This window comes from Salmo salar, unplaced genomic scaffold (genome assembly GCF_905237065.1).
Source record: "Salmo salar unplaced genomic scaffold, Ssal_v3.1, whole genome shotgun sequence".
NCBI classification, from domain to species: Eukaryota; Metazoa; Chordata; class Actinopteri; order Salmoniformes; family Salmonidae; genus Salmo; species Salmo salar.
In genome coordinates this window covers 63,022-79,020 of record NW_025546995.1, presented here as the reverse complement: position 1 = coordinate 79,020, position 15,999 = coordinate 63,022, and the positions used below count along the sequence as shown (strand labels likewise).

The 15,999-nt window shown below is 49.5% G+C and overlaps 1 protein-coding gene across 3 annotated transcripts; it reads left to right on the top strand.

Annotated features, from left to right (window-relative positions):
• The first annotated feature begins 110 nt into the window (after nt 1–110).
• On the top strand, nt 111–15,760 carry rpl9 (ribosomal protein L9). Of its 3 annotated transcripts, none has more exons than NM_001139617.1 (8): nt 111–155; nt 865–911; nt 1,281–1,396; nt 9,317–9,412; nt 11,309–11,441; nt 12,768–12,848; nt 14,374–14,482; nt 15,593–15,760. In NM_001139617.1, the coding sequence occupies exons 2-7, from the start codon at nt 866–868 to the stop codon at nt 14,478–14,480; spliced, it is 579 nt and encodes a 192-aa protein (NP_001133089.1). In that variant the 5' UTR covers nt 111–155; nt 865; the 3' UTR covers nt 14,481–14,482; nt 15,593–15,760. The 3 variants fall into 3 exon arrangements, with proteins under 3 accessions (NP_001133089.1, XP_045567036.1, XP_045567037.1); XM_045711080.1 differs by having other exon boundaries at nt 146–165; XM_045711081.1 differs by lacking the exon at nt 111–155 and adding an exon at nt 198–217.
• Nucleotides 15,761–15,999: the final 239 nt, after the last annotated feature.

Sequence of the window (15,999 nt, the reverse complement as noted above, 5' to 3'; positions counted from 1 at the left end):
ATCAATCGTTTAGTTACGTCTGAATAAACGCGTAGCATGGTGACGGCGTAAAGCACGCTGACGGCGTAAAGCACGCTTGACGGCGTAAAGCACGTACGAAGACTACAATTGCGCGCTGACGTCCTTCCTTCCTCCTTTCCTCTACTACCGGCGAGGTAAGAAATGGTTGGATCATTTTTCTACCGCAACAAAAATCTAACTCCATCTATGTTCCTCGGTATCTAAAACGCGTATTTTTTTTCACCATTACGAATTTACTATATGTATATTGAAATTTCGCATTTGTTATTTCCCCCCCACCATAACTATATAGTTAGTTTTTGCCCCACCAGACCCCCTTGTCCTGGGCCCAAATCCCCCCCATGCCTGTCCATCTTGTCATTTTAGTAGCCAGGGCAACGTGAATAATGCTCAATGTGTTTAACATTTATAACGTTTTGTCTTGTATGTACAATGTTAGCATTATTTCAGACCGTTTCAATGACTGTAGTGTAGGTTTATAAAAGTTGTTAGCCGTGGGGATCGCTAACGTTAGTTAGTTTGCATGCCTGTTATAGTCGGCTAGCTGTTAAACGTTGCCTTCCTGCGTTTTTTTATTAATGTTTTACTACTCTACGGTTTAATTTGGACAGTCGACTGTTTATGGACCGATTTACGTATTGTAGGACATTTGTCAACAACGAGCTAACTAAATAATTATAAGTCGTGCAGTACACACACACACACACACGATGTTAGTTAACTAAAGTAGTTATAAAACTCGCCCTGAAATCCCTAATCCGCTCCTTAACGTTATTAAATGAATTAACATTCTGTATTGCAATCTCCCAACTCCACCTAACTTTACTCTCTGTCTAACCCCAGAATGAAGACCATTCTCAGTAACCAGACTGTGGATATCCCCGACGGTGGTAAGTTTAACCACTTGTTTTAATAAAAATAGGAATTGTTTTTAACCAAACTAGTGTCAAATGTTTACCTACGTTACATAGCGAGTTATTGGTTCAGCCCCCCAGAAAAGGACTACACTAACTTAAATGCCTTTGTTGTTTAATTGAACACTAAGGTACTGTAGTCAGTCGGTCTCTGGCTGCCAACCTCAAGAAGTATCGCTGGTGCCCGTCTCTCTGTCAATCCAGCATTTTATCCTGACTACAGTTGGGTTTTAATGACATATATTCTAGTGACGTGGTTCATATTGTCTAGCTAGTTACTGGTTCAGTGTTTTGCTGGTGTGTGTGTAACCCCTGTTGTCGTCTCTGCCGTGCCCCCACCCCCAGTCGAGGTGAGGTTGAAGGGACGGACTGTCATCGTCAAGGGTCCCCGGGGGGTTCTCCGTCGAGAGTTCAACCACATCAACCTGGAACTCAGCCTGCTGGGCAAGACGCACAAAAAGGTTTGGACACTTTGTATAGAAATACTTGGCAATGGCTGCATCCTTACACTTTAATGCACTTTACCCATCATGCTCAGGGCTCTAAAATGGGATGAAATATTTTGCTGTGCGACCAGGTGTATTTTTTGGGGGGGAGGAGGGGTTATGTGTGACTATGGGAAAGAGATTTTTTTTTTTTTAAGTCCCAGATAATAACTGTACTGTTTCAGAGAGCGGCACTAGAGAAACCAGTGAGTGCTAATGATTCGTTTACCATCACTACAGCCAAAAAACGGCCTGCTTTGTAGCCCAACCAGGTCAAGAGATAGAACCTATATGTGGTGGGAAACTTAAGGAAGAGACTATTTAATATTTATATAATAGAAACATCTTTAATTAATCAAGCCGCTGCAGGGGAAGATAGTCCTCTGATTTCACAGGGTACAACTGAGTCAGTGGTTCGATGTCCCTTATATAGTGAGAGGTATTAATACCCTGCTATTGTTTATACATGTCCCTTATATAGTGAGAGGTATTAATACCCTGCTATTGTTTATACATGTCCCTTATATAGTGAGAGGTATTAATACCCTGCTATTGTTTATACATGTCCCTTATATAGTGAGAGGTATTAATACCCTGCTATTGTTTATACATGTCCCTTATATAGTGAGAGGTATTAATACCCTGCTATTGTTTATACATGTCCCTTATATAGTGAGAGGTATTAATACCCTGCTATTGTTTATACATGTCCCTTATATAGTGAGAGGTATTAATACCCTGCTATTGTTTATACATGTCCCTTATATAGTGAGAGGTATTAATACCCTGCTATTGTTTATACATGTCCCTTATATAGTGAGAGGTATTAATACCCTGCTATTGTTTATACATGTCCCTTATATAGTGAGAGGTATTAATACCCTGCTATTGTTTATACATGTCCCTTATATAGTGAGAGGTATTAATACCCTGCTATTGTTTATACATGTCCCTTATATAGTGAGAGGTATTAATACCCTGCTATTGTTTATACATGTCCCTTATATAGTGAGAGGTATTAATACCCTGCTATTGTTTATACATGTCCCTTATATAGTGAGAGGTATTAATACCCTGCTATTGTTTATACATGTTCCTTATATAGTGAGAGGTATTAATACCCTGCTATTGTTTATACATGTCCCTTATATAGTGAGAGGTATTAATACCCTGCTATTGTTTATACATGTCCCTTATATAGTGAGAGGTATTAATACCCTGCTATTGTTTATACATGTCCCTTATATAGTGAGAGGTATTAATACCCTGCTATTGTTTATACATGTCCCTTATATAGTGAGAGGTATTAATACCCTGCTATTGTTTATACATGTCCCTTATATAGTGAGAGGTATTAATACCCTGCTATTGTTTATACATGTCCCTTATATAGTGAGAGGTATTAATACCCTGCTATTGTTTATACATGTCCCTTATATAGTGAGAGGTATTAATACCCTGCTATTGTTTATACATGTCCCTTATATAGTGAGAGGTATTAATACCCTGCTATTGTTTATACATGTCCCTTATATAGTGAGAGGTATTAATACCCTGCTATTGTTTATACATGTCCCTTATATAGTGAGAGGTATTAATACCCTGCTATTGTTTATACATGTCCCTTATATAGTGAGAGGTATTAATACCCTGCTATTGTTTATACATGTCCCTTATATAGTGAGAGGTATTAATACCCTGCTATTGTTTATACATGTCCCTTATATAGTGAGAGGTATTAATACCCTGCTATTGTTTATACATGTCCCTTATATAGTGAGAGGTATTAATACCCTGCTATTGTTTATACATGTCCCTTATATAGTGAGAGGTATTAATACCCTGCTATTGTTTACACAACAGTTGTTTCTACAGGCAACAGTTCCTGAACACAGTAGCCTTTGTGTTTTAGGCTGCAGACCCACCAGGAGTCTATGAAAGACATGACTTCACAGTCCCCCAAAACACAACATATCCCTTGAAAGTTACAACCCCAAATTCTGCCACCCACCCACATTACCTGCCTCCTCCTCTAACCACTAGGCTACCTGCCTCCTCCTCTAACCACTAGGTTACCTGCCTCCTCTAACCACTAGGCTACCTGCCTCCTCCTCTAACCACTAGGCTACCTGCCTCCTCCTCTAACCACTAGGCTACCTGCCTCCTCCTCTAACCACTAGGCTACCTGCCTCCTCCTCTAACCACTAGGCTACCTGCCTCCTCCTCTAACCACTAGGCTACCTGCCTCCTCTAACCACTAGGCTACCTGCCTCCTCTAACCACTAGGCTACCTGCCTCCTCTAACCACTAGGCTACCTGCCTCCTCTAACCACTAGGCTACCTGCCTCCTCTAACCACTAGGCTACCTGCCTCCTCCTAACCACTAGGCTACCTGCCTCCTCCTCTAACCACTAGACTACCTGCCTCCTCTAACCACTAGGCTACCTGCCTCCTCCTCTAACCACTAGGCTACCTGCCTCCTCCTCTAACCACTAGGCTACCTGCCTCCTCCTCTAACCACTAGACTACCTGCCTCCTCCTCTAACCACTAGGCTACCCGCCTCCTCCTCTAACCACTAGGCTACCTGCCTCCTCCTCTAACCACTAGGCTACCTGCCTCCTCTAACCACTAGGCTACCTGCCTCCTCCTCTAACCACTAGGCTACCTGCCTCCTCCTCTAACCACTAGGCTACCCGCCTCCTCCTCTAACCACTAGGCTACCTGCCTCCTCCTCTAACCACTAGACTACCTGCCTCCTCCTCTAACCACTAGGTTACCTGCCTCCTCCTCTAACCACTAGGCTACCCGCCTCCTCCTCTAACCACTAGGCTACCCGCCTCCTCCTCTAACCACTAGGCTACCTGCCTCCTCCTCTAACCACCAGGCTACCTGCCTCCTCCTCTAACCACTAGGCTACCTGCCTCCTCCTCTAACCACTAGGCTACCTGCCTCCTCCTCTAACCACTAGGCTACCTGCCTCCTCCTCTAACCACTAGGCTACCTGCCTCCTCCTCTAACCACTAGGCTACCTGCCTCCTCCTCTAACCACTAGGCTACCTGCCTCCTCCTCTAACCACTAGGCTACCTGCCTCCTCCTCTAACCACTAGGCTACCTGCCTCCTCCTCTAACCACTAGGCTACCTGCCTCCTCCTCTAACCACTAGGCTACCTGCCTCCTCCTCTAACCACTAGGCTACCTGCCTCCTCCTCTAACCACTAGGCTACCTGCCTCCTCCTCTAACCACTAGGCTACCTGCCTCCTCTAACCACTAGGCTACCTGCCTCCTCCTCTAACCACTAGGCTACCTGCCTCCTCCTCTAACCACTAGGCTACCTGCCTCCTCCTCTAACCACTAGGCTACCTGCCTCCTCCTCTAACCACTAGGCTACCTGCCTCCTCTAACCACTAGGCTACCTGCCTCCTCTAACCACTAGGCTACCTGCCTCCTCCTCTATCCACTAGACTACCTGCCTCCTCTAACCACTAGGCTACCTGCCTCCTCCTCTAACCACTAGGCTACCTGCCTCCTCCTCTAACCACTAGGCTACCTGCCTCCTCTAACCACTAGGCTACCCGCCTCCTCTAACCACTAGGCTACCCGCCTCCTCTAACCACTAGGCTACCCGCCTCCTCTAACCACTAGGCTACCCGCCTCCTCTAACCACTAGGCTACCCGCCTCCTCTAACCACTAGGCTACCTGCCTCCTCTAACCACTAGGCTACCTGCCTCCTCCTCTAACCACTAGGCTACCTGTCTCCTCTAACCACTAGGCTACCTGCCTCCTCTAACCACTAGGCTACCTGCCTCCTCTAACCACTAGGCTACCTGCCTCCTCCTCTAACCACTAGGCTACCTGTCTCCTCTAACCACTAGGCTACCTGCCTCCTCTAACCACTAGGCTACCTGCCTCCTCTAACCACTAGGCTACCCGCCTCCTCTAACCACTAGGCTACCTGCCTCCTCTAACCACTAGGCTACCTGCCTCCTCCTCTAACCACTAGGCTACCTGCCTCCTCTAACCACTAGACTACCTGCCTCCTCCTCTAACCACTAGGCTACCTGCCTCCTCCTCTAACCACTAGGCTACCTGCCTCCTCCTCTAACCACTAGGCTACCTGCCTCCTCCTCTAACCACTAGGCTACCTGCCTCCTCCTCTAACCACTAGGCTACCTGCCTCCTCCTCTAACCACTAGGCTACCTGCCTCCTCCTCTAACCACTAGGCTACCTGCCTCTTCCTCTAACCACTAGGCTACCTGCCTCCTCCTCTAACAACTAGGCTACCCGCCTCCTCTAACAACTAGGCTACCCGCCTCCTCTAACCACTAGGCTACCTGCCTCCTCCTCTAACCACTAGGCTACCCGCCTCTAACCACTAGGCTACCTGCCTCCTCCTCTAACCACTAGGCTACCTGCCTCCTCTAACCACTAGGCTACCTGCCTCCTCCTCTAACCACTAGGCTACCTGCCTCCTCTAACCACTAGGCTACCTGCCTCCTCCTCTAACCACCAGGCTACCTGCCTCCTCCTCTAACCACTAGGCTACCTGCCTCCTCCTCTAACCACTAGGCTACCTGCCTCCTCTAACCACTAGGCTACCTGCCTCCTCTAACCACTAGGCTACCTGCCTCCTCTAACCACTAGGCTACCCGCCTCCTCCTCTAACCACTAGGCTACCCGCCTCCTCCTCTAACCACTAGGCTACCTGCCTCCTCTAACCACTAGGCTACCTGCCTCCTCCTCTAACCACTAGGCTACCTGCCTCCTCCTCTAACCACTAGGCTACCTGCCTCCTCCTCTAACCACTAGGCTACCTGCCTCCTCTAACCACTAGGCTACCCGCCTCCTCTAACCACTAGGCTACCCGCCTCCTCTAACCACTAGGCTACCCGCCTCCTCTAACCACTAGGCTACCCGCCTCCTCTAACCACTAGGCTACCCGCCTCCTCTAACCACTAGGCTACCCGCCTCCTCTAACCACTAGGCTACCCGCCTCCTCTAACCACTAGGCTACCCGCCTCCTCCTAACCACTAGGCTACCCGCCTCCTCTAACCACTAGGCTACCCGCCTCCTCTAACCACTAGGCTACCTGCCTCCTCCTCTAACCACTAGGCTACCTGTCTCCTCTAACCACTAGGCTACCTGCCTCCTCTAACCACTAGGCTACCTGCCTCCTCTCTAACCACTAGGCTACCTGCCTCCTCCTCTAACCACTAGGCTACCTGTCTCCTCTAACCACTAGGCTACCTGCCTCCTCTAACCACTAGGCTACCCGCCTCCTCTAACCACTAGGCTACCCGCCTCCTCTAACCACTAGGCTACCTGCCTCCTCCTCTAACCACTAGGCTACCTGCCTCCTCCTCTAACCACTAGGCTACCTGCCTCCTCTAACCACTAGACTACCTGCCTTCTCCTCTAACCACTAGGCTACCTGCCTCCTCCTCTAACCACTAGGCTACCTGCCTCCTCCTCTAACCACTAGGCTACCTGCCTCCTCTAACCACTAGGCTACCTGTCTCCTCTAACCACTAGGCTACCTGCCTCCTCTAACCACTAGGCTACCCGCCTCCTCTAACCACTAGGCTACCCGCCTCCTCTAACCACTAGGCTACCTGCCTCCTCCTCTAACCACTAGGCTACCTGCCTCCTCCTCTAACCACTAGGCTACCTGCCTCCTCTAACCACTAGGCTACCTGCCTTCTCCTCTAACCACTAGGCTACCTGCCTCCTCCTCTAACCACTAGGCTACCTGCCTCCTCCTCTAACCACTAGGCTACCTGCCTCCTCTAACCACTAGGCTACCTGCCTCCTCCTCTAACCACTAGGCTACCTGCCTCCTCCTCTAACCACTAGGCTACCTGCCTCTTCCTCTAACCACTAGGCTACCTGCCTCCTCCTCTAACAACTAGGCTACCCGCCTCCTCCTAACCACTAGGCTACCTGCCTCCTCCTCTAACCACTAGGCTACCCGCCTCCTAACCACTAGGCTACCTGCCTCCTCCTCTAACCACTAGGCTACCTGCCTCCTCCTCTAACCACTAGGCTACCTGCCTCCTCCTCTAACCACTAGGCTACCTGCCTCCTCCTCTAACCACTAGGCTACCTGCCTCCTCCTCTAACCACTAGGCTACCTGCCTCCTCCTCTAACCACTAGGCTACCTGCCTCCTCCTCTAACCACTAGGCTACCTGCCTCCTCCTCTAACCACTAGGCTACCTGCCTCCTCCTCTAACCACTAGGCTACCCGCCTCCTCCTCTAACCACTAGGCTACCCGCCTCCTCCTCTAACCACTAGGCTACCCGCCTCCTCTAACCACTAGGCTACCTGCCTCCTCTAACCACTAGGCTACCCGCCTCCTCCTCTAACCACTAGGCTACCTGCCTCCTCCTCTAACCACTAGGCTACCCGCCTCCTCCTCTAACCACTAGGCTACCCGCCTCCTCTAACCACTAGGCTACCCGCCTCCTCTAACCACTAGGCTACCTGCCTCCTCCTCTAACCACTAGGCTACCTGCCTCCTCCTCTAACCACTAGGCTACCTGCCTCCTCCTCTAACCACTAGGCTACCTGCCTCCTCCTCTAACCACTAGGCTACCTGCCTCCTCCTCTAACCACTAGGCTACCTGCCTCCTCCTCTAACCACTAGGCTACCTGCCTCCTCCTCTAACCACTAGGCTACCTGCCTCCTCCTCTAACCACTAGGCTACCTGCCTCCTCCTCTAACCACTAGGCTACCTGCCTCCTCCTCTAACCACTAGGCTACCTGCCTCCTCCTCTAACCACTAGGCTACCTGCCTCCTCCTCTAACCACTAGGCTACCTGCCTCCTCCTCTAACCACTAGGCTACCTGCCTCCTCCTCTAACCACTAGGCTACCTGCCTCCTCCTCTAACCACTAGGCTACCTGCCTCCTCTAACCACTAGGCTACCTGCCTCCTCCTCTAACCACTAGGCTACCTGCCTCCTCCTCTAACCACTAGGCTACCTGCCTCCTCCTCTAACCACTAGGCTACCTGCCTCCTCCTCTAACCACTAGGCTACCCGCCTCCTCCTCTAACCACTAGGCTACCCGCCTCCTCCTCTAACCACTAGGCTACCCGCCTCCTCCTCTAACCACTAGGCTACCCGCCTCCTCCTCTAACCACTAGGCTACCCGCCTCTAACCACTAGGCTACCTGCCTCCTCTAACCACTAGGCTACCCGCCTCCTCCTCTAACCACTAGGCTACCCGCCTCCTCTCTAACCACTAGGCTACCTGCCTCCTCCTCTAACCACTAGGCTACCTGCCTCCTCCTCTAACCACTAGGCTACCTGCCTCCTCCTCTAACCACTAGGCTACCTGCCTCCTCCTCTAACCACTAGGCTACCTGCCTCCTCCTCTAACCACTAGGCTACCTGCCTCCTCCTCTAACCACTAGGCTACCTGCCTCCTCCTCTAACCACTAGGCTACCTGCCTCCTCCTCTAACCACTAGGCTACCTGCCTCCTCCTCTAACCACTAGGCTACCCGCCGCCCCAATAAACGAATGTATTTAGTGTTAAATATTAGTGTGTTTCAACAGTAGTTAAGAGAAAATAATAATTTGTTCTTAACTGACTTGCCTAGATAAATAAAGGTTAAAATGAAAGAGTTCATATCGACCTAATAGGCTTTTATCTCAAATAAAAAAATTTGGGGAAAATAAAACATTTATTTTTTTCTGGTTCTTCTACATTTTATGTGGTGTTTTTAAATGTATATCCCTGATTTCATTTCTGTAGTGAACTGCACTTAGTAACTGTTTTGGGTTGATGGTAGTTTTGGTGTAATAACCTGATTTTTAACGGTGTAGTGAATCGTTCCTAACGGATAGTTCTGGTGGTGCAATATATCCCTCGTCTCTCTGTGTTCCAGCTGCGTGTGGATAAATGGTGGGGCAACAGGAAGGAGCTGGCGACAGTCAGAACCATCTGCAGTCACGTCCAGAACATGATCAAAGGGGTTACCATGGTGAGTGTTGGACCTGTCTCTGTTAGTTACCATGGTGAGTGTTGGTCCTGTCTCTGTTAGTTACCATGGTGAGTGTTGGTCCTGTCTCTGTTAGTTACCATGGTGAGTGTTGACCTGTCTCTGTTAGTTACCATGGTGAGTGTTGGACCTGTCTCTGTTAGTTACCATGGTGAGTGTTGGACCTGTCTCTGTTAGTTACCATGGTGAGTGTTGGACCTGTCTCTGTTAGTTACCATGGTGAGTGTTGGACCTGTCTCTGTTAGTTACCATGGTGAGTGTTGGTCCTGTCTCTGTTAGTTACCATGGTGAGTGTTGACCTGTCTCTGTTAGTTACCATGGTGAGTGTTGACCTGTCTCTGTTAGTTACCATGGTGAGTGTTGGTCCTGTCTCTGTTAGTTACCATGGTGAGTGTTGACCCGTCTCTGTTAGTTACCATGGTGAGTGTTGGTCCTGTCTCTGTTAGTTACCATGGTGAGTGTTGACCTGTCTCTGTTAGTTACCATGGTGAGTGTTGGACCTGTCTCTGTTAGTTACCATGGTGAGTGTTGGACCTGTCTCTGTTAGTTACCATGGTGAGTGTTGGTCCTGTCTCTGTTAGTTACCATGGTGAGTGTTGACCTGTCTCTGTTAGTTACCATGGTGAGTGTTGGACCTGTCTCTGTTAGTTACCATGGTGAGTGTTGGACCTGTCTCTGTTAGTTACCATGGTGAGTGTTGACCTGTCTCTGTTAGTTACCATGGTGAGTGTTGACCCGTCTCTGTTAGTTACCATGGTGAGTGTTGGACCCGTCTCTTTTAGTTACCATGGTGAGTGTTGGTCCGTCTCTGTTAGTTACCATGGTGAGTGTTGGTCCTGTCTCTGTTAGTTACCATGGTGAGTGTTGACCTGTCTCTGTTAGTTACCATGGTGAGTGTTGGACCTGTCTCTGTTAGTTACCATGGTGAGTGTTGGTCCTGTCTCTGTTAGTTACCATGGTGAGTGTTGGACCTGTCTCTGTTAGTTACCATGGTGAGTGTTGACCTGTCTCTGTTAGTTACCATGGTGAGTGTTGGTCCTGTCTCTGTTAGTTACCATGGTGATTGTTGACCTGTCTCTGTTAGTTACCATGGTGAGTGTTGGTCCTGTCTCTGTTAGTTACCATGGTGAGTGTTAGACCTGTCTCTGTTAGTTACCATGGTGAGTGTTGGACCTGTCTCTGTTAGTTACCATGGTGAGTGTTGACCTGTCTCTGTTAGTTACCATGGTGAGTGTTGGACCTGTCTCTGTTAGTTACCATGGTGAGTGTTGGACCTGTCTCTGTTAGTTACCATAGTGAGTGTTGACCCGTCTCTGTTAGTTACCATGGTGAGTGTTGGTCCTGTCTGTTAGTTACCATGGTGAGTGTTGACCTGTCTCTGTTAGTTACCATGGTGAGTGTTGGTCCTGTCTCTGTTAGTTACCATGGTGAGTGTTGGACCTGTCTCTGTTAGTTACCATGGTGAGTGTTGGTCCTGTCTCTGTTAGTTACCATGGTGAGTGTTGGACCTGTCTCTGTTAGTTACCATGGTGAGTGTTGACCTGTCTCTGTTAGTTACCATGGTGAGTGTTGGACCTGTCTCTGTTAGTTACCATGGTGAGTGTTGACCTGTCTCTGTTAGTTACCATGGTGAGTGTTGGTCCTGTCTCTGTTAGTTACCATGGTGAGTGTTGACCTGTCTCTGTTAGTTACCATGGTGAGTGTTGGTCCTGTCTCTGTTAGTTACCATGGTGAGTGTTGGACCTGTCTGTTAGTTACCATGGTGAGTGTTGGACCTGTCTCTGTTAGTTACCATGGTGAGTGTTGACCCGTCTCTGTTAGTTACCATTGTGATACCCTGGCTGCTTGTTGCTCTATAACGCTCTCTCCTCTCTCCAGGGTTTCCGCTATAAGATGCGATCGGTGTACGCCCATTTCCCCATCAACGTTGTGATGCAGGAGAGTGGCGCTCTGGTGGAGATCAGGAACTTCCTGGGGGAGAAATACATCCGTCGCGTCCGCATGAGACAGGGTGAGTCTGAGATGGGACAGGGTGAGACGGGACCTAGATAAATTTGATTACCTTTGCTGTTCTTCGTCAGAATGCACTCCCAGGAATCCTACTTCAACAACAAATGTTGTTTTTGTTCCAAATAATCCATAGTTATGTCCAAATATCTCCGTTTTGTTTGTGCGTTCAGGTCACTATCCAAAGGGTAACGCGCGAGCGCATTTCGAGACAAAACATTTCAAAATGTTCCATTACTGTACTTAGAAGCATGTCAAACGCTGTTTAAAATCAATCTTTATGGTATTTTTCTCGTAAAATAGCGATAATATTCCAACCGGACAACGTTGTATTCATTCAAAAAGGAAGAGAAAAAATGGCGAGGTCTCGTGAACGCGCATTTCCCATCTCTTAGCCACCAGGCAGTCCACTGACAAACTGTGCCCCTGTACTCTGCCCGGAGACAGGAGACGCGTCAATCCGCTTTCTGAACGCTTTAGAGAGCCAATGGAAGCCTTAGAAAGTGCTACATAACCCCACGGGCACTGTAGTTTCGATAGAGAAGCAAAGGGAGAACTACAAAATCTCAGACAGGGCACTTCCTGCTTGTAATCTTCTCAGGTTTTTGCCTGCCATATGAGTTCTGTTATACTCACAGACACCATTCAAACTGTTTTAGAAACTTCAGAGTGTTTTCTATCCAAATCTACTAATAATATGCATATTCTCGTTTCTGGGAAAGAGTAGTAACCAGTTTAAATCAGGTACGTTTTTTTTATCCGGCCGTGAAAATACAGCCCCCTAGCCCAGACAGGTTAACAGGGTGAGCCTAGTGGTTAGAGGAGGAGGCAGGTAGCCTAGTGGTTAAGTTTTGAAGAGCCAATACTTATTTTTCAACCAGTAATTAACGCACACTTCCCATTGGCCGTTTGATAACGGGCTACTCAGTTGTTTGTATCATTGTTTTAATTTTATATTTTAAGATGGTTCTCCTAGTTCTGTTGGTTCTGTAAAGGAATCCGCTCTAGAACCCTAGAGCGTTGCCAAGCGCCAACTTCAGGATGTGTGGCGATTTCAATGCAGAGATGCCTGGCTGACGTTCTCCTCCCCCTCTCTCTCTCTCTCTCTTCCCCCCCTCTCACTCTTCCCCCCCTCTCACTCTTCCCCCTCTCTCTCTCTCTCTCTTCCTCCTCTCTCTCTCTCTCCTCCTCTCTCTCTCTCTTCCCCTCTCTCTCTCTTATCCCCCTCTCTCTCTCTCTCCCCCTCTCACTCTTCCCCCCCCTTTCTCTCTCTCCTCTCTCTGTCTCTCTCCTCTCCTCTCTCTCTCTCTCTCCTCTCCCTCTCTCTCAGGTGTGTCCTGTGCAGTGTCAGCAGCCCAGAAGGATGAGTTGATTCTGGAGGGGAACGATATTGAGCTGGTGTCTAACTCTGGTGAGGCGACATGCATCACTACACCGATATGGGTTATCCTGCGTAGTTCACTTTTCGGGGCTGCACACGGGTTACGTACAGCCCCTCCCCCCTCCCTCCCTCCCTGTGGATTCTAGAATGTTGTGACTGGGATTCTAGAATGTTGTGACTGGGATTCTAGAATGTTGTGACTGGGATTCTAGATTCTAAGCTGTATAGTCTCTCCTAGTATAACCAGACTGTTAACCCAGAGTGGTAGTGATGCTGTCTGTCCTCTTACCTTCCTGTCCCCTCTCTCCCTCCCCTCTCCTACCTTCCTGTCCTCTCTCTCCCTCCCCTACCTTCCTGTCCCCTCTCTCTCCCTCCCCTCTCCTACCTTCCTGTCCTCTCTCTCCCTCCCCTACCTTCCTGTCCCCTCTCCCTCCCTCCCCTCTCCTACCTTCCTGTCCCCTCTCTCTCCCCTCTCCTACCTTCCTGTCCCCTCTCTCTCCCCTCTCCTACCTTCCTGTCCCCTCTCTCTCCCCTCTCCTACCTTCCTGTCCTCTCTCCCTCCCCTCTCCTACCTTCCTGTCCTCTCTCCCTCCCCTCTCCTACCTTCCTGTCCCCTCTCTCTCCCTCTCCTACCTTCCTGTCCCCTCTCTCTCCCTCTCCTACCTTCCTGTCCCCTCTCTCTCCCTCCCCTCTCCTACCTTCCTGTCCCCTCTCTCTCCCTCCCCTCTCCTACCTTCCTGTCCTCTCTCTCTCCCTCCCCTCTCCTACCTTCCTGTCCTCTCTCTCTCCCTCCCCTCTCCTACCTTCCTGTCCTCTCCCTCCCCTCTCCTACCTTCCTGTCCCCTCTCTCTCCCTCTCCTACCTTCCTGTCCCCTCTCTCTCCCTCTCCTACCTTCCTGTCCTCTCTCTCTCCCTCTCCTACCTTCCTGTCCTCTCCCTCTCCTACCTTCCTGTCCTCTCTCTCTCCCTCTCCTACCTTCCTGTCCTCTCTCCCTCCCCTCTCCTACCTTCCTGTCCTCTCTCCCTCCCCTCTCCTACCTTCCTGTCCCCTCTCTCTCCCTCCCCTCTCCTACCTTCCTGTCCCCTCTCTCTCCCTCTCCTACCTTCCTGTCCCCTCTCTCTCCCTCTCCTACCTTCCTGTCCTCTCTCTCTCCCTCTCCTACCTTCCTGTCCTCTCCCTCTCCTACCTTCCTGTCCTCTCTCTCTCCCTCTCCTACCTTCCTGTCCTCTCTCCCTCCCCTCTCCTACCTTCCTGTCCCCTCTCCCTCCCCTCTCCTACCTTCCTGTCCCCTCTCTCTCCCTCTCCTACCTTCCTGTCCTCTCTCTCTCCCTCTCCTACCTTCCTGTCCTCTCTCTCTTCCTCCCCTCTCCTACCTTCCTGTCCTCTCCCTCCCCTCTCCTACCTTCCTGTCCCCTCTCTCCCTCCCCTCCCCTAGCTCTAAATCCTAACTTGTTGTGTATATATTGATCCCTGTGACCCTCCAAGCTGTAGCACCCTGCTCACCACCCCAGCCTCTCTCTCTCTCTCTCTCCTCTCTCTCTCTCTCTCTTCCAGCCGCTCTCATCCAGCAAGCCACCACGGTCAAAAACAAAGACATAAGGAAGTTCTTGGACGGTATCTATGTGTCTGAGAAGGGCACAGTCGTCCAGAAGGAGGATTAGAGGTCAGAATTACCCAGAGTCCTGTCTGTCACTCAGCGCAGCGCTACGACTCCTCCACACCGCCGGGGAGCCCCTCTGTTCTACCGTCCGTCTGCTTTCTGCTTTTGTTGCTATACTCTCGCCGTGTGGCCCCCGATTTTGCAGCCTATTCTCTCTATATAGTGCACTACTTTGGACTAGAGCCCTATGGGGTTGGAAGTGTACTATGCAGGGAATAGGGTGCCGTTCGGGTCGTTCACCGTGGGGGGACGGGGACGGGGGGGGGGAATAAAGTCCATGTTTTTATTTTCCATCTCAAAGCCGTTGTTTGTCTCCTTCCATGATTCCATGGTGCAAAGCAAGTTTGGTTTTAGTCCCAGCATGCATCACACATGGGACCCTATTCCCTATGTAGTGGTCGGCGCGAGGCCACGGCCCGTCGGGGTCGGGACTACATAGGGAATAGGGTGCTGTATCCCTGTTGGCCAATAGAAAACCATTTCAGCGTCTTGGTGTTACTCACCATGTCAATCGATGCCTGTTTTAATGCTGCACTTTGAAAACTGTTGCTGTTGCTGTAAATCTTTCTAACATGACATGTGAAGCTTTAACCGATGTTGGAGAACGGAAACGCCTGTAATCTACGTTATGGGGCATATTACAGCCCTGAAGGCTGAACTAAACTAGCACAAAATGCCTCTTTTATTTTTACTCTTAACAGTTCTCTCTCTCTCTCCTCGTTTCTCTCTCTCTCTCCTCGATTCTCTCCTCGTTTCTCTCTCTCTCTCCTCGTTTCTCTCTCTCTCCTCGTTTCTCTCTCTCTCTCGTTTCTCTCTCTCTCTCCTCGTTTCTCTCTCTCTCTCTCCTCGTTTCTCTCTCTCTCTCCTCGTTTCTCTCTCTCTCTCTCCTCGTTTCTCTCTCTCTCTCCTCGTTTCTCTCTCTCTCTCTCCTCGTTTCTCTCTCTCTCTCTCCTCGTTTCTCTCTCTCTCTCTCTCCTCGTTTCTCTCTCTCTCTCTTCGTTTCTCTCTCTCTCTCTCGTTTCTCTCTCCTCGTTTCTCTCTCCTCGTTTCTCTCTCCTCGTTTCTCTCTCTCTCCTCGTTTCTCTCTCTCCTCTCGTCCTCTCTCTCCTCCAGCGGCTCTGATCCAACAAGCCACCACGGTCAAGAAGAAAGACATCAGGAAGTTCCTGGATGGGATCTACGTCAGTGAGAAGACGACTGTTGTGGAACAGACGGGCGAATAACGATACATCTCTGGAACTCACTATTGACCAATAAAATCATTTTTTTTCCCTCCTCCAATGACAACCCCACATCGTGTCTTTTCTGTGGTTCCTATTGGATGGTTCGTGTAGTTTTAAACCAAGCTGGTCATTTTTATTTCCTGTTAGTCAAACATTTAGGTGTCTCACCCACAGATCACATTACATTTATAGTTATGCTTTTGTTTGTAACCAAGTAGGAATTTACCACTTACGACTGGGAGAAATCCATTTGAAGGGCCCCTCCCAACTGGAAATTAACTACTGGGGGGGACGGTC